Here is a 22,625-nt window from a genome sequence, read left to right on the forward strand (position 1 = left end):
CATGCTGGAGGAATTATGTTTCTGCTTTAAATTAATTTGTTGCAGACAGCAGCTAATCACTACCTGTGGAAAGACCCTGAAATTGTCAGCCAAGTCTGCCGGCACTCTAATGCCAGTTTGGAGGCATTAAAGCATTTGCTGGTCGATTGCTGTGTCACGCTTAATTTACGCACTAAGCACTTTAGTAAGTGTGTCCAAGATTTTAGAGTGTCACCGTGGGAGCTATTATGGGAAAGGTTATTTATGGATTACTCTATAACTCACACTCTTTATCAGTACCTGGCTGCTTTACATTAATAACGTTTTTATTGTTTTAGTGGAACCAGATGATGTCTTTCCCTTTTATTGTTATTGTATATTATATTTGATATGATTTTTTTTATTGTGTGGTAAACATCTTGAAACATCTGATATTGTAAGTTTTAGTAAATGTGTTAAGGTTTGAATGTATTCAAACAAATAGATGCAATATTTAAAAAATGATGAACACATTGTAACTAAATCTGCCCAATTGCAACGTATTCAACATCTACAGAACATTTAATTGCATATCTATATTTTTGAAGAACTCTCCTTCGTTGTGCACTGGATTAAGTATCAGAGTTAATTTGGAAATTGAAACAAGTTCTTGCAAGTGCCCATGAGTATCACAAGTAGCACCCATGGAGCTTCATTTGTTTATTTGAACTACATTGATTTAATTTGTAAGTGGTGCCCACTTAACACATTTTCATTTGAGATTACTGGGAATGTCAAACTGAAAGATTAACAGGAATGCCAACCTTCTTCAGAATTTCAAAACAGTAACTTACTGGATATGGCAACCTTGCTGGAAGTGTCAACCTGGGAGCTCCCTGTGCAAGGCAGGCTTACTGGGAATGTCAAACTCGAAGCCTACTGGTAAGTTAAAATTTAAGGGGAATGTAAAACTGCAAGCTTAGCGAGAAAATCAAACACAGTGGAGCTGCAAAATAGGACCCTACTGGGAATGTTATGAGATGATAGTTTATATATATAGCGCATATACACAACGTGTTTCAAAGCGCTTCAAGGCAAGGGAGGGAATGAGGGAAAACACAATGGGCCTCATTACGACCCTTGCGGAAATGGAAAAATGATGGCGGAAATGCAATACCGCCATCGAACACCGCTCGTTGCGATCATGACCCGTCACCGTAAAGTACGATGCCATTAGCGACACCGCAGTGAACGGCAACGCTAACTGCACCAAGTACGCGCACGCGCGCCTTGCAAAACCGGAATCACCGCCATGGCGCAACGGTACGCGAATTCTGACCCTAGCGGACATGTACTGAACGCCATCAAGCACGTCGTAAAGTACCATTCCGCCATGGCGAGAAATACGGCAACGCGAACCAACCGTAAATGGCCCACTGAGTGCCTGTACTCCACTCCCTGGCCTCATTGCACAACTCCTGGCAGGCGCAATGTACTCACACTATGCAACCAGTGAAATCCACTATTCACCCATGCATGCCAACGTAGAAAAGCATGCAGGGGCTCAAAGCGCCCCGTGAGTGGGCATCCATGTACGGCATGTCACCATAGCCGTACTGACGCAGCACAGGCATGTGAAGGTACAACACATCAAAATGAAAATCAAGAACACATGACACAAAACAACAGTAGTCCCCCATCGCTTGCCACCAGCGCAAGGCAACATCCACAACAGCATCCTGAGGGGGATTGCACCAGCCCTGTACTCATGCCAGTAAACAAACCAACCATCAGCAGAAGCATGTACCACACAAGTCGGCAGAGTGACTGAGCAGCCAGGCTCATCCCAAGAGGGGCCGATGGGAGCTGCAGGGCACAGATGGCATCAATACAGAAGCTATTCCAATGGACATGACCCCAGTCCCCCTCCAACAAACGCACGCAAACACAGTCACCTGTGACCAGCCACATTCTGAACAACCCATCATTCCACCAATCGACCTGGCTGACAGGCACCAGTCGGCCAAAAGCCAATCCCCCGCCCCTGAACAGCACATCATGTAAACAGACACAATGGCAGCCTCTATCCGTGACCATACTGTGCTACGTAGGCAAACGCGGCCAGTACTGTACCACACAACTCAACTCAGAAGGCGGAACACAAAGCAGATCATCACGCAATACATACCGCCACAAAGCGAAAATCGCCACATCACCTGCAAAGAACAACGCAACACGACAAATATCGGAATACAATTTAAATGCACATCCAAATGACAAAGGCCCCACATCAATTTGCAAAATCCCACCAAAACAACCATCATCACCGAGGGCTGCATCTGCAATAATTGACCGGCTTCCACTTGTGTGACGCCCTGTACCATCATGGCACACAGGGCTTACATCAACGTTCCAAAAGGCAACATGGAAGCGGCAAGAACCGCAGGTCCGTCCCATGAGGCAGGCACTAGTCGAGCTGAAAGGCCGAAATGTTGCACCTAGCCACCAGTACAGCGTAAGGGCATGTGGCCCATTGGCGATCGTCCCATATGATCGAAATGGTGCTCCACTGATTCACCCGAAGCTGCAGGAGTCGAGAGTAAAAACCATCTGGAGGAGTGGCGTAGAGATGGCATCTGCAATAGGGCAGGAGATACCTGTCACCCAAAAGAAACACAAATCAACCGATTGCATTACGGGACTCATGATGCATTACAATCTTCATTCAACACACCAAATCCACACCCATATGCATGCTAGCCCACTCCAAAGGAATATACACACCCCTAATCCAGTATCGAATCACAACGAAACCAATCGAGCTAAATACACCATTGGCAACGTCGGTTACTGTGCATGCGTCCGTCAAGATAGAACCCATGACATGGGATTAGTAACGTGCCTAGACACAAGTGTATGAAGGCGCGTCGAGACAGGGAGGATCCGACAAGGGCAGAGAGACGTATGTCCCACTATGGCAGCCTTGCATCACATAACGCAGGGGAAGGGGAGTGAATCAAAAAACCCATGTACATGGCAGACCCTAAACGGAATCATCAGTCCATGCATCCACACATCATTCCCTCATCCCGCAATGAAAACGCATGAATATTCACTCACATAATATGTGAAACTTCCATCGCGTCTGTGCGTAATGCAGTCCGCAAAAACCACTGTGCCCCTGGCCGGATCTGTAGTGTTGTGAAGCAAGATGGATTTGGGAACGTCCTGCCTCATCGTCCACTACGCTATTGCGCATCCCCTTCAATTCATATCATTCATTGCCTGCTCGTTATGGGCCATGTCCCAAGGACATTCTACAATAGAACGTTACATTTCCAGCCAGACCTGTGGGCGTATCCTCGCCGCTACTTCAAAACCCAAAATGCTGGCCTTCGAATTCCTCACTTGCAACATTACGTCGAAAAGGCTTCTGTGAACGCTTGCATTCACAATTACATCAATGTAGTGCGGCTGTGTGTCATGATGCTAACTGGCTGCAATCACAAATGGGACGCCACGCCCGTCGGTGAAGTACGTTACTGTGCTGCATGAGGGTCGGCCATCGATCGAGCCCTACATACCACTGACTCTTCACAGGTATGTAAGCGGCTGCAATCATAGCATGTGTAACAATGGGAGCATAGCATGAAAATCAGTCAAAGTACATCACACTGCCATCGGGATTTGATACATGATTCCAATCCCAAGATGCCATGCGGCCAAATGCAGCCTTACGTGCGGGCCGTGCTCGACCAGAAGGGATTGCATCTGCCACAGATTCATTCAATCAGCACAGGTGGAGGCCATACAGGCCGACAGCACATATATTGCAGACCCAAACCCCTCCCACAACCACTCCCACTCCAAAATGCTACCGGCAGGACTAGCGATGTTGGGCCTGGGGTACCAGATAGCACTGCAAGTGCTACAACTACAAGAAGACGACGAACAACAACAGGTACAACAACCGGGCGCACAGGGGAGACGGAGGAGGAGGAGGAGGAGGAGGGCAAGGCAGGGTCAGCAAGGCCCACAAGCACTGCCACTACCACCACGCAGGCGGCCCGCAATCCCACGCCTCCGAGCCGATCCGTTCAACCTCACTGCTGAGCAGATCCACACCCTCTACCGTTTGGACCGGGACACCATAATCGCCATTGTGGACATGACACATGCTGACCTCGTGAGCATGATAGATAGCCCAACCGCCATCCCACCCCTACTGAAGGTGGTGTCTGCACTCCACTTCCTGGCCACAGGCACCTACCAGCACACAGTGGGACAGTTGCATGGCATTTCACAGCCACTGTTCTCACGGACACTCTTCCAAGTGCACGATGCCCTCCTGAAGCACGCCGACGACCACATCACACTACCACGCACGTACCAGGAGATTACCAACGCTAAAGTGGGATTCCATGCACTTGGCGGCATCCCGGGTTGCATTGGTGCCATCGACTGCACCCATGTTGAATTGGTTGTCCCACATGCCATGGAGGTCCAGTACCGCAACCGGAAACAATTTCATTCAATCAATGTGCAAATGGTGTGTGACTCCAACAAGATATTTACGCATTGTTGTGCCAGATTTCCAGGATCTACCCATGATTCTATGGTCCTGAGGAACACAAGAATACCACGCTACATGGAGCGACACGCAGGGCACAGATCCTGGCTACTCGGTGAGTCTCATTCCATGCATGACATCGTGGCCCATTTGATGCGTCAATGACCTTGCAGGGGGGGGGGGGGCTACTTAGCACTATCATTCCACTGACACCCTTTATTCGTCTCATACAGGTGATGCCGGGTATCCACTGAAGAGATGGCTCCTTACACCAATCCGGAACCCACAGAACGAGCATGAGGAGGACTACAACCATGCCCACTCACGTACCCGTGTGGTCATTGAACAGGCATTCGGCCTACTGAAGGCTCGTTTCCGCAGCCTCAGCAGGTCTGGCGGGGCACTCATATACAGCCATGAGAAGGTTTCTAAGATGGTCATGGCATGTGTCATGCTGCACAACATGTGCATACGTAGGAATGTGCCCATGCCCCCTGACGCTGTACTGCATGCACCTGAAGATGATGATGATGATGAGGGTGGGGATGTGGAGGCACCTCAAGGAGTCCATGAGGCACAGGATGCACGTGCAATCCGACAGAGCATCATAGATGCATGCTTCTAGCAACCACGCATGGTGCCTATTACACGGAAAGGGGACCTGTGGCACTGTGTGTGTGTAGTACAGGCACATTGTGGACTGTACGCCTATGAAGGCCTCGTACGCAAATATCAATGTCCACACATGTCATTGGATGATAATGAGGTGCTGTATTGTTGATGTGATTTGATTTATACACCCTATGGACCCGCCACCCAGTGAAGCCCAACACACCCCCTCCACCCTACTACCTCCCCCCCCAACACCAGTGTCCAAATATGCATGCTGTCCGTGGGTAGACGCTATTGCAAGCCCCCTCTACGGGTATCAGGGGCACCCCTGCCCGTGGAGCGCAGGTTCCTGCCAGATCTGCGTTGGGGGCTGCCCTGGACGGAACTTGCCACGGATGAGGTCTCTGCCTGCTCGCGTCCATGCATGTCTCTGAGGGTTTGTGAGAGCTCCGAGAGCACACGGCGCACAGCAGCAAGTTCAGCACAGACGTCTTTGGACGTCGCATGCAGTTCCCCCCTCAGGCTCTCGGTGCTTTTCTCCATTTGTGCTCTCAGGCTCTCGGTGCTTCTCTCCATTTCTCCCCTGAGGCTCTCACTACTTTTCTCTATTTGTGCCCTGAGTGTCTCGGTGGATGTTTCCATGGCTGCCCTGGAACCCCCGCATTCATTTGCATGGTCCTTGAGTAGCGTGGACGCTTCCTGCTGTTGCTCGATCAGCAGGTCGAGGGACTGTTGCCTCTGCTGGGCCATGGACATTTGCGGTGGTGTGACAGGGGGGCTGCTCAACACATGTTGCCTTGGCACAGGACTTGTGGGGGTTGGCCAGTCGTCGTCTTCAGGGTGCCCCTGCGTGGTTTCGTCATGGTGTAGGGGATGGAACATGCAGGGGGATTGGGAAAGGTCATGGATGGTACCTACGTCGCCAGCACTGTTTTCCGTGTCGGAGCATGCTGGCATGACAGCTGTGTCACCTATGGTGCTGCTACCACCAGAGGCAGTGCCATCAGATACGTTCTTTGGGGGGACCTGTGGTGCTGGGGTTGTGGACTTGCTGGCTGCTGGGGTGCCTGTTCCAGTCCCCTCCAGTGTGCTGCCACTTGATTCCTGCTGCTGCCGTGTCTTGATCCTTGCACCTGAGGTGGAGGCTCTTGGGACGTTGGTCCTGGCCCTCTTTGCAGGCGTGCTGGTAGGGGTGTCCTGCAGCTCGTCGTTGGTATCGGACCCTGTGGTGGAGTAAAGAGGGGCGAGCGTTAGTTATGGGTCTGTCGGATTTGGAATGGCAACGTATCAAATGCATTGGGGTGGTACATGAGGCTGATTTGGGACTGGGCCTTGGAGGTGGTCTCATTTTCGTGTGGATTGAGGATGCATTCATTTGGCTGCCTGCAGTTAGGGGGTGCATGCTGCACATGTAGGGGTTGTTTATGGCTTCTTGATTGATTTGTTTGTTCATTCTGACTTTTAGAGGGCGCTGTCAGGGCTAAGTATGTATTGCACTATGGGGTCACATGGTACTGCACATGTTCGTGGTTTGTGGATTTCGCATTGTTTCTCTTGGCCAACCTACCTGATTCTCCGGATGTCGGCACTCCTTTCTCCATCCCTCCGACTCCCTCTATGCTCTCCATTCCTATGGTGGAGGCGCAGATTTCCTCCCAGGGGGTCAACTTGATGGGCGACTCTGAACCCCCCCCGGTAGCTGTGGCGATGTTCCTGTTCGCAGAAAGTATGCTGCGTACGCGGATCCGCAGGTCGTCCCACCGCTTGCGACATTGCTGTGGCGTGCGGGGTGTTGTCCCCACCGCACTTACGCGCTGTGCCACCAGGACCCATATGGCCTTCTTGTTGGCAAGGGCCGTCCTGGTCATTTGACTGGAGAAGACGACGGCGGAATTTTCCTGTAGGGTCTCGGTGAGCACGGTCAGTTCCTCTCGGGAGAAGTGTACCTGCCGCTTGCGGTCACACGCTTTCTTGGCTACCTTTCCCATATTTATTTTTTTAACTGGGGTTGCTAACGGGTTGGGATGTGTGTCAGGGTCGGATTTTTTATGGTTGTGTTGGGATTCGGATTTTATAGTTGTGCGGCGTGCTGTTTCCCGTTCCGGCCACATGCTTTTACTTCCGTTTCCGTATATTTACGGTGGCCGTAATTTGCGGTGCACGCTCGTTACGGTGACCGCTCATTACGGTGACCGCTAAGATGGGTGGCGGTATTGCACCTGGTGCAGCGTACGGCGGCGGTAAGGGCCGTTTTGGGGTCATTTCCGCCATCGCAGCCTTTCGGATTCCGCCATGGCGTAATGCTCGTGCCCGATGGGTCGTGATTGGCCGCACTTTGCTCCTTCGTGCTATGGCGGAAACGCTATTTACGCTGTTGCGGTCCGGTCAGTCAATTTCCGCCAGGGTCGTAATGAGGGCCAATGACATTCTTACAGGCCGAGAACAGTAAGGCTGTGAAATTAACTATTGTACTCGGCTTGATGACATTTCAGATAGTACAAGAGCTAAGACATAGGGCCTCATTACAAGTTTGGTGGTAATAATGGCAGGCTGCCGCCATACTTGCGATTTTTTCCATAACTCATGAATATGCCATTACCGGGTCATTATGGCCCCGCCAGATCAGGTAATTGCCCATTCGCAGGCGGCGGAAAAAAATGCACCCCATTCCCCATCGGGCTCAATGGGAATGAGGAGGTCGGATGCACCGGCACCATTCCTGAATGGTGCCGGTGCGTCCGGCGTGCTCTGCTCGAGGGTGCCGGTATTCCCGCCAGGTCAGGCCTGGCGGGCTGGATGGCACCCGCGAGCAGGAATCGTAGTTTGGCGGTCCGATAACAACAAGCTTACCGGTACCGTTGTTACCAGACCGACACACTTATAATGAGGCCCATAGATAAGGAAAGGAGGGGGAGAGTGGGAAGGAAATGGAACCTCTAGAGGGCTCTTGAGTAGACACCGGGCCTAACCCTTCAATGAAATTAAGATGGAAATGTAGAAAAGAAAAACTATATCTCTTGGTGAGAGAAATATTTTCATTATTGAGAGGAGGAATGTGAGTGGTTGTGCCTAACAAACTAATGTTTGTACTTACTCTGCTGTAAAAAAAAAAAAGTCAATTATACATATGAATGCAATGAAAATACTGCTAAATATTGGCCTTACGTCGGTGTATATTTCCGTCCCCCACACTGTGCTCCCATGGAGCAGGCATCCTTCTGGGCAAAGGACTCTAGAAGGGAAGAGAGAAGATGTGTCAGTTCTTCTGTTCGTACTCCAGTCCTGGGCCCAATGGATGAGCCTTCTGCCTGTTCTCAAACTTCCAACTAAGATATCCCAGCCCAAAGTCATAATCTTCTGATCCAGACCTAGTTAGTAGGTCACCTTCACATGGCCAGTGGCCGAAGTGTTCGAAAAGAAGTAGTGGAACTATGTTCTCTACTGACCGGTCCCCGCTCCCCACAAACCCAATCACCTCACCCCATCCCATGCGCAATCCAACCCCCCAAACAAACACACCTGCTGTTTAATGGCATGTTCAGTGCAGTGCACCGAGTGCAAGTTTCAACTTCTTCCTACACTTTTATTTTAAAACGAAACCAAATGAAAGTATAGGAACAGTAAAAAAAATATTTTTTAAAGTAGAGGAGCACCGCACCCAACCGCTCCTGCTCACTTCGACCACTGCACGTGGCGTACATTATGGGGGGGGCCCTAGGACAGGCGGACATGAGGCCAGTGTAAAGAGTTTTGGTGGTCGAGTGGTTAAACAAAGCAAATGACCTGTGGACTAGCAGTGCTCTCCAAATGTGTACCTTCTGGCTGCTGAGTGAGAACTGTGAGGTTGTTTGTGGTTGATATACCCGGAGATGCCTGTGAGGTCCTAAGCTTGATAATTCCCATATTGAATACTTTTCCCATTCATTCCGTGGTGTACAACATGGGAAAGAACAACATCCAGACCAGATGTGGTATGAAGAGATGATCACTAGGAGAGCTTGAATGATGGGATGAGTGCCTGGGTTGGCTGGTCATGTCACGGTAGTGTAGACTCCTTTAATTCTGCACTCTACTAGTCATACAGTGCCTTCCTATGAGCAAGCCCTGCATCCATTGATCAGAGCCGCCTGGTTCAGGAATGTATGTGACAGCTTGGGATGAAAGCGTCTGTCCCCATATCTTTTACATGGTTGCAGGCCAATTGCTAATCACGATCCTGATACTCTGGAGAATGCCAAGCAAAACCATCTGTCACTCATCTGCATAGTGTGGGCCATATAACTGTATTTTTTGCTAAACTAAATGATGGTGATGTCCCATGTCTATCCTCAACTCTTTGCTGTAGTCTAATCTGAATCTTTGGATATGTGGGGATTTAATAATACAGGATTCATAAATCACTGTACGACACATGTAGTAGTGCAGCATTGTATATGATTAATATGCCTGTTTTCATTGATGATTTGTTTAATCTGCTCTGTGGTTGGTTGCCTCTTTCGATCTAAGAGCAGAAGGGTCTGAATTGTATTTTGCCTGGGGGATGGTCTTTTATGTATTAAGATGCTGCAAAAAGTAGGCCTTCAGCTTATCAGGCAAAGAGCTCCCTGTAGACATGTCTATTCACCTTGCAAGACACAAGTAAATCCAGCTAGGTGCGACTCAGCTCCTCATCTTTCTGAGGTCAATGAAGCAATGGGCAATTATAACACCTATTATTACAGTGCCTAGAAGTAGGATGCATCCGCCATTACAGGATATATATAATATGTGATATTACATCCAGGGTTGATGTCTTTCTCCAGCCGTGTTCTTTGAACAGAGCCTGTGAATATTTACTAGAGCTAAGGTGATATTCCTTTTAAGCTTTATGCTAAATGCTTAAAATGTGTAGAGATGCGGGTTGGCATGCCACAGGCAGGCAGGAATACATTGTAGGTGTTTGCCGCACTGCCGTGGGCCTCTCAGTTTGTATCCGTTTTACGGTCAGGCATTTGGTATTATTCATATTGGCATACATTTCTAGGCTCCGACAGTATGTATGCAATCTGGCAGGTTTCATCACCAATCCTAGTTGGCCACTGCTATCCCCAATCGACCACTGCCAACCATCCCCAACCATTGTTGACCATCCCCAACCATTGTTGACCATCCCCAACCATTGCCGACCATCCCAAACCATTGCCAACCATCCCCAACCATTGCTGACCATCCCCAACCATTGTTGACCATGCTCGACCATAGGCAACCATCCTCTAACATTACCTAGCATTCTATCTGATAATTACAAGGCGCGACTTTCACCTAAGGGCCTGTTGGCACCAAAAATGATGACGTAAAAAGAAACAGACAACAGAAAAAAACCTAAAGATGTTAAGGATCAGGAAAACAAATAAGTTTTCATTTGAGATTTAAATTGATTAAAATCAGAAAATAGACAGCCGACTAAATGGCAGCTGGTTCCAAGTTTTAGGACCAGCAATGGAAAAGGCCTGGTAACCCCATTGCTCAAGGCGGTATCGGGGAACAACTAGCCATGCCTGAGACGCTGACCGCAGTGAGTGTCTAGGATGATAAGGTAGAAATGATATGTTAGAAATGATAAGGTAGACATTTGTTTTCAATGTCAGGCAACCTTTTTTGTGCACAGCCCTGTGTATAATGCGTTGGCAAGTGAGTGCTAAGTGAGCAGTCTGCCCTCTCCAGGAAGCTTCTTCTCTGTATCCTGTTATCCATTGTTTTTGGCTGCCTTCAATCCACTGTGCGGCACTCTATTGTCTGGATTTACCTGCCACCCATTCAAGAACTGGAATCAGCATGTTAGCGCATGAGCAGTCTGTAGTCCACGGTCTGTGTTCGGCAGAGCGGTGCTCTTTGTTCATCATCTCAGCGTGGCAGACAGTGAGTGGCTCAGTCACTGTAAATGTTGTCACAACAATTAACAATTGTTAACCATGTGCCCACTTTACGTGAAATTATTGGGACTACCGCACTACACCACTGTGCAACTTCTACTTTCTATTTTTTTTTCAACCCGTAACTAATCTCTACCGACTCACTAAATCGGAAGCACTGACAAGCGAGCTAGAGCTAGTGTGGAAAATAGCATTTGGCTTGCTACTTTTCTGGCACTTTTCTTTGTATTTCGGAGCTCTTTCATTTCCCATTGCCACTACTGTGTTATGTCCAGACTACGGAACGGTTGGGTAATCGAGACTGTTGTAGGCGACTGTGCCTTTAAGGCACAGCCGAAAGCACAAGGCGGGAAGAGGGAGGAGGAGAAAGGGGTAGAGCCGGGGAAATGGCAGTTAGAGTTTTTAAGAGGTTGAAGGAGGTAATAAAGGGAAGGAGCTCCCTACTATCCGGTTTTGCGTCCTTACTTGAATGGTGTGTAACAACTGGCGACAAGGTTTTACTCCCACACACCGGCCTACGACCCCACGCTGGTGATCCCACTGTGCTCCAGTGCAGACTTCAGGCGATCCCGCCACTGCACCTCCTTCCACATCAGTCCACTGTTCCATACTTCCAAGGCGATCCCGCCATCCATAGAAGTGCAGGCTGCTCCGGGGACCCCGCCGGCACCCACTCCACACGGCACCAGGAACGAAAGGGGAATGCAAAGAGTCAATCGCAGCTATACATCCCAGAGAAACACAGATCGAAGACCACCCGCAGGACAACCAAGCATCCAAGCAATGCAAGGGACCCAAAGGCAGGGTTATCGATGCGGGATGCATTTTCCTCATTCCGGAACATGCCCAGCCCTCACCCAAAAATGTTCTAACTGCGGAAGAGAGGGACATTTCCAATCTGTAGGCCGCAAAGGACGGCCATTTTCCTACTGAGAATAAACACTCCACTCCCAGGGAGACAATACAACAGAGCATTCCAATACCCACACTACACCCTATGGGCCCAGTCATCCTCCTTCCAGGGGCAACAAAGGTTTTTGAGAGCAATGAACAAAATGCCATATCATGACCAAGAACAAGGCTGCGATCAGTCTGATGCAAGCACCCAGTTGGAGATGAATTGGATGAAACCCCACACCAGTATCAATACTTCAGGGGGCAACAACAACAGCAGATACCCCACCCATATGACTACGCCTACGATTATGACCGTCCCCAAGCAGATGAATATGTCAACCTCATCCAAGATGGCAGAGAAGCGAAAGAAGTGCTTCTTACTTGACTCAGATGCTACAGTAAATATAATGGGGGAACAAGAGTTCATACTGATGCCCGAGATGCACAGCACGTGCACCAGAGGCCACCCATCAAAAGAGATGATCCAAGTCAAATTCCCGGAACTGTGCAAAGGACTTAGGTAACTGAAACACGTTCCAATCAAGCTACACAACGATGATTCAGTGAGCCCCAGCACCCCAGGAGAGTAGATTTCCATCTCCAACAGGTGGTATTGCAGGAGTTGAACCAGCTGTCACAAAATGAAATAATTGAGCCAGCCACCGCATCCACCCCGTGGGTCTCCCAACTTTTGATCGTCACCAAGGAAGGGGGGCGCATATAGCTGTGGGTCGATATGAGAATTGCCAACACTGCAATTCAACGGGAACGTCACCCAGGACCATGTATTGAGGACATGATACTACAGCTAAAAAGGACCACCACATTTTCAAAGCTCGACTTGGTTCAAGGGTACCACCAACTGGAGCTACACCCGGACTCGAGAGTCAACACCACATTCTTGACTCACAAGGGCCTCTTTCGATATCGACGCCTCCATTTTGGCATCTCCTTGGCAGCAGAGATGTCCCAGGAGGCCATCAGGCAAATCATCTGTCCAATCAAATCCACCCTGAACTACAGCAATGACATCCTAGTCTTTGGGGCGACACAGGAAGAGCATGACGCCGCGCTAATACGCACATGCACGGCGCTACAGAATGCTGGCCTCACGCCTAACCTGGAAAAATGCAGGTTGAACAAAAACAACTCAAATTCTTTGGACACGTTTTCTCTGATGCGAGGATGACACCGGACCCGGAAAAAGTGCGTACCATCAAGAACCTCCAAGCACCACACCAAGTCGCTGACGTGCATGGCCTCGGCATGGCGGGGTACTGCACCCGATACATGCCGCACTATGCTACCTGCACAGAGCCCGCGGCGACTACTACAAAAGAACACAACGTTCCAATGGACCAATGAATGCCAAGATGCATTTGAAAATATCAAGCAAGCACTAGCTGAAGCAAAACGCCTTGCCTGCTTTGACCCCACTTGGCACACTGAGATCATCGTGGATGCCAGTCCAATTGTATTCGGGGCCATCCTCGCCCAAACCAGCGGGGAGCACTCTCACCCCAGACACATTGTGGCATATGCGAGCAGGGCACTCTCACCCACAGAAAAAGCATACTCACAGGCCGAGAAAGAGGGCCTAGCAGCAGTTTGGGCATTTGAACATTTCCACAACTTCGTTATAGGGAAGAAATGTACCCTGATCACCGACCACCAGGCCCTTCTCTCCTTATTTGGGAACCCTAGGACCAAAATGCCACCAAGGATTGAGAGGTGGGGTATTTGCCTCCAAGAATATGACTACACCATCATTCACAGACCCGGGGGGGGCCAGAACCCTGCAGACTACATCTTGCGCCACCCCACGGGAGGCCAAATGACATGGAAGGCCGACATAGAATACCTCAACTACGTCACATGAAATGCTCTGCCCCCAGCGCTTTCACTGGAGACAGTTGCCTCTGCGTCCGCGGCCAATACATCCATAGCCCTGGCAATAGCACTAACCAGCAACAACAAGTGGAGAGACTACCATGGACAGCTCGCAAACCACCCAGGAGCCAGCAGACATGAGATCGAGAGACTGGCCAAAATACACAGGGAACTAGCGGGCAAAGACCAATCGATACTACTGTGGCGGTGCAAGTTGGTCATTCCCCCCACATTCAGGGCAGAAGTTAAAACTGCAGCTCACGAAGGACACAGAGGGGCTGATAACACGAAAAAGCAGCTGAGTTGCCATGTCTAGTTCCCTTTCCTGGACACTCTCGTAGAAGAATGGATAAAGAACTGTCTAGCCTGTCAGTGCGCCACGAGAGCAGATGCCGCAATACCGCTACAACCGACCCAAATCCCGGACTGGGACCGGGTGGTGGTTGATTTCTACCGGTCGAATGTATACAGGTGACTATCTCCTAGTGTTCATTGGTGAATACTCATGGTTCCCGATCATCAAGAGAATAGTCACAACGTCATAACCACAAGTTGCAGCCACCTTCGACGAAATGCTGAGTGAATGGGGCTTACCCCATTCAATCAAATCGGACAATGGACCCCTGTTTAACGACCATGACTGTGCTGCATTTGCAAAACACATGGGGTTACATCACCAGAAGATCACCCCCAGATGGCCCCAGGCTAACGCAGAACGGTTCATGGACTCCCATCAAAAAGACTATCCAAAGAGCCCACGTGATGCTCAGGGTCTACCAGAACGCCCCCCACGAAGTGACCGGCTGAACTCATGATGCGCCACCAAGTGCAGCCTAGACTGGTGAGAAACCCGATCGACCCAGAAGAACCGAGTGAGGACATAATGGTGAGGGACGCAGAGAAGAAAGAGCACGCCAAACAAAACACAGACAACCGATGGAGAGCAGTGCCCAAGGAATTTGTGGTCGGCGAGGAGGTCCTAGTACAATAACCAATTAACAGGAAAACACACACCCAATACTCACCGAGACCCCTCACAGTCGCGGCCCTCAAAGGGACCATGGTGACAGCGCAAAATGCAAAACATGAAGTCCCCCAAGGAATGCCTCGCTGTTCAAACACTTCATCAAACGAGAGGAAAAGGACACACCAATAGAAGAACCAGGCCCAGAGGCACTAAAGCCACACAACGACCCATGGCTGCCCCAGACAGAGGGATGGGAAATGGAAACGAGCAGTCAAGTGAAACCAGTGTCGAGGAAGCCGAGGGAGGAGGATGCTGCACCACCAGGCCATCAAGCGGCCCACCCGACTAGTAGAAGAATACTGAACCTGGCCTTCAAAGACATTGCCGTGGGCGGTGTTGTAGGCGACTGCGCATTTAAAGCACAGCTGAAAGTACAAGGCGAGAAGAGGGAGGAGGAGAAAGGGGCGGAGCCGGGAAAACGGCAGTTAGAGTTTGTAAGAGGTTGAAGGAGGTAATAAAGAGAAGGAGCTCCCTGAAATCCGGTGCAACGTCCTTACTTAAATGGTATGTAACAGAGACAGGAACAGAAGCATTACCAGAACAGATCAGTACCAGTATGGGGTCCGCAGAATGTGAAAGCCAGCGGAAACACCCACAAGATAGAGCCATTACTGTACAGACTTTCTCTGCGGCATGTTTAAACGGGCAAAACAAGGGGGAGATACTGGAGCAGGAGAAAGAGTGTATGCCTCACACAACTTCAACAAATGGATGTAACTCCTGTCGCAAGGCAGGGTTGGGACCTTCAGCGGCTGTTTACATCGGCAACAAACTTGCCTTACCGATCAGTGTATCGCTCCATGGGGGACTCCTGAACTGTGAGGTTGATGATCCGATCCCCCCCATGTTTCTTGCCCTCTAACTCCAAGTTTCAAATCAAGCCTAACAAACAATAATACAGAAACCGGAGTCAAGCCAGCGCACACTAAGATGGTAGTAAAGCCTCCTCATGGATTCCATCCTTCTTGGAAGGAAGAGCCATGAAAGTTTACTCTGGACAAGCTAATGCAGCCCCATCCACGATCAACTGTGGAGTCCCCCAAGGCTCAAGCACAGCACCCACTTTCTACAACCTGTTCACCAAACCCCTCTTTGACATGCTGGACGCGCTCGGCATAGCTTACACCAACTATGCCGACGATATCCGAGTACTCCTCCCTCTCACTGGTGATTATGACAAAGATGCAGAAGCCTTACTCCAGATTTACTCCACCATACAAACCTGGATGGCAATTAATAGTCTCTGCCTCAACGGGGACAAAACCAAGATTATCGTGCTAGGCCCTAAGGAAACCCTCTCTAAACTCAACCCCAAATACTCACTTTTCACCATCAACAATACTAACATCCCAGTCTCTTCCTCTGTAAAGAGCCTGTGGGTCCACATAGATGCTACCCTCTCAATGACAAGACAGGTTAGAGCCATCTCTTCTGCTTCAGCCCTAACCACCAAACTGATTTATGCTATAAAACCATTCCTTACCACCCAAAACTGACTCTCCATCGCAAGAGCCACCATAGGAGCAAGACTCGACTACTGCAATGCCCTTCTTGCAGGCACCTCCACTAAAAACATCAATAGGCTACAAATAGTACAGAACAATGCGCTCTGCGCTGCACTAAATATCCCAAAAAACGAACACATATCCCAGGCCAGACGAGAAGCCCATTGGCTCCCAGTCAAAGAAAGGATCAACTTCAAAATCCTCACTCTCACACACAAATGCATCAATCTTGACGCACCATCCTACCTCCCAGAAACCCTAACCAAGAGCACCTCTGCCCACCCCAAAAGAAGCCATCATGCCAACCAACTCTGCGTACCTGTCATAAAAAGAGCCAACAATGGTGGCATCAGCTTCCCTTACCTAGCTCCTAAACTCTGGAATGCCCTACCCAACACACTTAGAGCAGAACTGTTGCTACTTTCTTTTTGCAAATCCCTCAAAACCACGCTATTCACATAAGCATCTCACCACACCTCAGTCTACACAGCTACTCATTATGAAATCCCACGACAAATCGGAAATGCAACCTTTTTTTGTAACATATAGAAAGAACCAAATGCATAATTCTATGTATCCTTAAGAAAGAACCAAATGTATCATTTCTGTAACCTTAAGAAAGAACAAATTGTATCATCTATGTAACTGCAATGCTTTTTCCTCCCATGTAACCAGTAAGCCTACCTGTAACAGTGCCACGATGCCCAAGGGCCGAGGTGCGCTTTAAAAATACAAATAAATAAATAAATGTCCATGTTGTGGCTGAGACTGTGGCCTGGTCTGAGGGAGATGTGGGGGACTCTATTGTCCTAAACCATTTGTTTGTTCGTTTATGTCAGAACATCAATGCTATGATGGATATCGGGGCCAGAGCATCACATTTGGGCATGGGTTTGCCTTCAGGTCCCTCTGTGTCACCGTGAGCCCATCCGAAAAATACCACACAAACACAGACTTCTTCAATCCCAGGAACACTGCTCTGCGGTGTGACACCATCATACTGCCTAATGTGGACACACTCGGACCAGCTTCAGTTTCAGCTTTACACCTTGTCTCGGAATCCATACTGCGTCTGTACGACAATATGAAGGATATCATTCAAGAAAACGCCTTCAAGATAGGTGACGTTTACCAGAACTTGCAGCATTTACTGGATGGTTCGACAAAGGTCAACATCAACCTTAATCGTAACATTGATAATAACATCAACATTGCCACTAATACTTGTGGCATTATCAATAAGAGTCAGTCGAATGGTCTAACTTGACAGTTGCCCCTTGATGGATGGTTCCCTGGTTCAATATAATAACTCTACAATGGGAGAGTATCTTACAGACATGACGATAATTGGTGACAATCCTCTCCCTAGCAATGACGAACCTACGGCTTATGTGCACTCTATGAAACAATAACAAAAAAAAGAACACTGCCTCAGAAGAAGAAGTCCAGAACGTACCTTCCGCAAAGAACAGGAAGAGTACCCTTATGCCTGCGGGCTTTGGTGCGTTACAAGCACTAAACATAAACATCTTTAAAATGTCTCCAGTCGGGGGCGGCGCTGTTGCGCTGAAGCAAGATGGCTGCTTAAGCGTTACGCTCCGGACTGGCAGAGCAATCGATCCTTATTTCCTCCGCTCAATGCTGCATATAACCCTGCAGGGCTACCTACGATCCTTCGGGAGCCTTCCTGCTGCGAGCGTGCGAAGTTTGGAACCAGTATGCGCCCCGGGCACCGGACTACGCCTCTCTCCCCTGACTGCGGCTGTGGCCTCCTGCTCTCCCCGCCCCGCAGCTCCGGTGACGCCGGCTCGCCCACCCACCTGAGGACGCGGCGCTGCGGGCCGCCGTGGGGGAGGGGCGCCAACCCCGCGAGGCGGACCGGACCATCGCGGCTGGCCAGCTGCTCCCCATTTACTTCACGATCCATCTCAAGACGTCGGCGGCCGCCGGCCCCTCCACTTCATCCGGTGGCCCCTCAGCTCCGGCGGCGCTTCTGGATCCGCGCCCCTTTGCTGTGTCCTGCAGCGCTCCAACAACAGGCCCAGCTCCCGCTTCTCCTCCCCCCCCCCCCAGCCGCTCCTCCACACGAACAACAGCAAGGTAGGGGGTGTGAGGGGGGAGGTGTGCCTGGCTCCTGCGGCCCCTGCAGCCGCCCTCCTGCGGACCGGAGGCCCACTACCTCTCTCTTCTGTCTCGGAGGTGGTCTCCCTGCTGATCCGGCATGCATGGGCCGGCACCACCACCAGGTTCGGCGCGGGCGCTGCCCCCCCCGCCTGCCTGGCTCCCGCTTACCCACACGACATCATTGCTCCCACCTGATGCCGGCTGGGGGACCCGAACACTAAGACCCACCGGTCCACGATACGAATTTAGGTCCCCCACTGCAACATACCCTGCTGTTGTCCTCATCCCAGTGCTGCTGGGGCCTGTCACTACGCACCTTCTGGTTTGCACTAACGCGCCCATGGGCTCAATTGGAGGACCGTGCCTACCGCTGTGACATTCATCGTCTGGTTACGCTCGGCCTCGCACGGGCTGTCCACCAGTCCCCCCCCTGCTGACCACCCCTTGCCACCCACTTCAGCGACGCCTGCTCATCAACCCCTAAGGTGCTACAGTCTCATTAACTCCTCACTACTCGGGCTATCTGTGGGCCCAACAGCTACCCCACGCCTCCACTGACTCTGCACATACATCGGACCTTACAATCTGGGGTGTGGGCCCTGCGCTAATATCAAGCTTCCACATTTTGCCCTGGCTGCCGCAATATCTTATACTCATTGATCCACGGCCTCTGGTTGCTTCCTGTTCCTAACCATATCTTGTACACTGTGTTGCGAGGTGCAGGGTCCGTGCCCCCCCTGCCTTCTCCTCGACCTCCGATATTGCCAGGATGACCAAGGGGGGCACGAGGAAACAGAGCTCCATCAACATGTTCGCGAAGGCTGCGGTGAGATCGTCGGAGGAGGCTGCCGAGCAGGCCCCTGTTGCCTCGTCTGACGCAGCTCCGGAATCCCAAAATATGATGGACTTTATTCGGGAGGGCTTCACCGCACTTCACTCAAAATTAGACGACATGAACGGCACTATATCCTCTATTAAGGCCCACCTTGAGAGGACTGATAGCCGGGTGTCGGAGGTCGAGACGCGGGTCGGCTCCGCTGAGGATGCGCTGGGTGCCCTGCGTTTTGAGGTCATCGCCCTCTCCAACCGAGTCCTCGAGGTGGAAAAGAAAAACGAGGACTTGGAATCCCGCTCAAGGCGCAACAACCTCCGCATCATCGGGGTTCCCGAGGATGAAGTCCACGAGCCAATGGAAGATTTTGTTCAGCGCACACTGCTGTCGCTCCTCGACGAGCCCAAGCTTTCTCCACACTTCGCTATTGAGCGGGCACACCGCACTCTGGCGGCTAAACCTAGGCCCGGCGCTCCGCCTCGGCCCATCATAGCTCGTGTGCTGAACTATCGTGACCGTGACGCCCTCCTCAGGGCCGCAAGGCTCAAAGGTGAGCTACTACTGGGCGGCGCAAGGATTCACCTTTACCCGGACTTTTCAACAGCCGTCCAACGGGAACGCAAGACTTTCCAAGTGGTGAAACGAAGGCTGCGAGACCACTCAATCAAATACGCTATGCTCTATCCTGCCAAACTCTGCATAGAACACGCTAACCAGGTGTTCTTCTTTACGATCCCAGAGGAGGCCTCCAAGTTCATTGACGAACATTTTCCTGGCTGATCCCCCTCCTCTGACCACGGTTCTGCAGTTACCCTAGGTTCCCGACGGGGAGTGGCCAGGCCCTGCCGCCTTCCCGCATCGGGGCCACGCTGATCCTCTATCCCGTAATCTGCTTGTTCTGTTCAACTTACATAGACGTACCAGATCACCATGTACAAGTACTTTGCCCAAGCTACATGCGACTCCTATTGTGGACGTCTTTTGCTCTACTGGATCTGCTGCAGCCCGGAGCGACGCGGCCAGTCCGGCCTACAGGCCCCCTGGCGCTGATACCTCTGGTTTGGTTTTGGCTGAGGGGGTTGGGATTGTCATCCCTCTGTTTGGGGGGGATGTGGGTGGGGGTGGGACATGTTTGGGGTTTTGTTATTAAAAAGTTGGCGCTGGCAGCGAAGGCGGACTGTGGTGTGGCACTCAGGAACTGTTGCCGCAGGGCCGTGAATCTGACCCATTGGTTATTGTCATTTTCTCTGTTCAAACGCCACCGCATCTGTGATCGAGAGTGACCTGACCTTTATGAGCTGGAACGTACGGGGGTTGGGTAATTATAAAAAGATGAGGCAGCTCCAGTTGCAGGCCGAGCGCCACGGATCCAAGATTCTCTTTTTACAAGAGACACATGCCCGCTAGGAACAGTGCATGTGCTTCGCCAAGACCTGGGGCCCCCATAGGTTTTTCACTGACTTCTCCACTCAAAGCCATGGGGTCATGACCCTCATCCATAAGAGTCTCAAGTTCACCCTCATTTCCTCGTTAATTGACCCCCAAGGCAGATATGTACTGCTCCATGCCATGCTTCACCACAAGGAAGTGGTTCTGCTGAACATCTATGGCCCTAATCTAGATGACCCGGATTTTTATGTGCAGGTCACCTCCCTCCTCGATGGCTTCCCCCTTGTTCCTATCCTCTGGGGGGGTGACTTCAACACAATCTTTGATGTAGCTCTCGATAGATCTGGCTCCAAGCCCTGTCACCTCTCCAGGGCAGCTTACGCTGCACTATCATCCCTACCCCGTCTGGCCATGGTGGATGCATGGAGGTTCTTCTACCCGGATTCCCGCATCTACTCCTTCTACTCCTCAGTCCACGATTCCTATTCCCGCATTGACAGATGGGTGATCTCCAACGAATTGGTTAAGAATGTTATACAGTTAATGATCCTTCCCAGAACCCTGTCTGACCATTCTCTGGTCACTGTTACCGTCGGCTGGGGTCCTGAACCCGGCCGGACTCGCAACTGGAGGTTGAAACCCCTCTCCTTACTGGACCCGGAGTTCTGTTCCGAGCTCGAGCTGTCGATTGAAGAGTTCTTCGAGACTAACACGGGCTCGGTAACGTATCAGGCCACTCTATGGGAGTCCTTTAAGGTTTATATTAGAGAGATCGCATTGTCCAAGGAGAATGGGGTCCATAAGTCGATCCGGAGAGATCTTGCCGCTAGTGAATCCAGACTCTCAACCCTGGAAGCTACATGCTCACTTCACACCTGGATGACATCGGGATGGAATTGGACACGTTCCGATCCCTTGCGGATCGTGAACAAAGGTTCTTGGATAGTCCTGGCATGGCGAGGAGATACGGGGCGGGTGTACGCCCCGGTCGATTTCTGGCTCGATTGATCCGTCACGAGACGGGGTCCCCACACATACTTGGTATTGAGAGGCCTGACGGCTCCATGGCTGTCTCTTCGCAAGACGTCAACAGGGAATTTTTCACATTCTACGAAACCCTATATTCTAACTCAGATGAGGTGTCGGTGGCGGAGATTGACTCCTTTCTCGATGCCCTTCCTCTGTCAACCCTGTCTCCGGAGACCGCGGGTTCCCTTGACTCCCCACTCACACTGGAGGAGCTGTCGGACGCTATTGACTCCTTATCCTCGGGACGTGCCCCTGGCTCGGACGGTATCCCAGTCGAATTTCATAAGCATTTTAAGTCACAGCTGCTCCCTCACTTGCTGGCCCTTTGGGAGGAGTCTGTGGAGGCCGGTGTATTCCCCCCTTCACTTCGTGAGGCCACAATCACAGTACTACTTAAACCTGGTAAATCCCCTTCGCAATGTGGTTCATATCGCCCGCTCTCACTTATAAATTGTGATGTCAAAATATACGCCAAGACTCTGGCGCTCCGGTTAGCTCCCTTCCTGCCATCTATCTTCCATCCGGACCAGGCGGGTTTCATCCCAGGTCGCTCTACCTCCCTGAACCTGAGGCGTCTCGCGTCTATTTAACATAATTAACAGAATCAGTCCCGAGACGCACGCAGTGGCTGTCACTCTTGACATGCAAAAGGCGTTTGACTCAGTTTCGTGGAGGTATCTATGGCGGGTTCTCGAGAGTTGCAAATTCGGCCCTTCCTTTCTCTCCTGGGTCAGATTGCTTTACTCACTCCTGTGGCCAGGGTCCGCACCGACGACCGTTGCTCCCCCCTCTTTGAGATCGCCAGAGGGACGAGACAGGGGTGCCCCTTCTCTCCCTTGATCTTCGCTATAGCAATTGAGCCCTTTGCCGATATGCTCCG

General features: G+C 50.8%; 1 protein-coding gene across 1 annotated transcript in view; it reads right to left on the reverse strand.

The window, feature by feature from the left end:
• Window positions 1-22,625, reverse strand: part of LOC138558839 (cysteine-rich secretory protein LCCL domain-containing 2-like) — a 446,647-nt gene that overhangs the window by 125,022 nt on the left and 299,000 nt on the right. The window contains exon 10 of the mRNA XM_069642676.1: window positions 8,306-8,372. Coding sequence (XP_069498777.1) covers window positions 8,306-8,372 — 67 coding nt within the window. The remainder of the gene's footprint in view (window positions 1-8,305; window positions 8,373-22,625) is intronic.

Source organism: Ambystoma mexicanum, chromosome 1q (assembly GCF_040938575.1).
Source record: "Ambystoma mexicanum isolate Mex_15411 chromosome 1q, UKY_AmexF1_1, whole genome shotgun sequence".
Classification (NCBI taxonomy): domain Eukaryota; kingdom Metazoa; phylum Chordata; class Amphibia; order Caudata; family Ambystomatidae; genus Ambystoma; species Ambystoma mexicanum.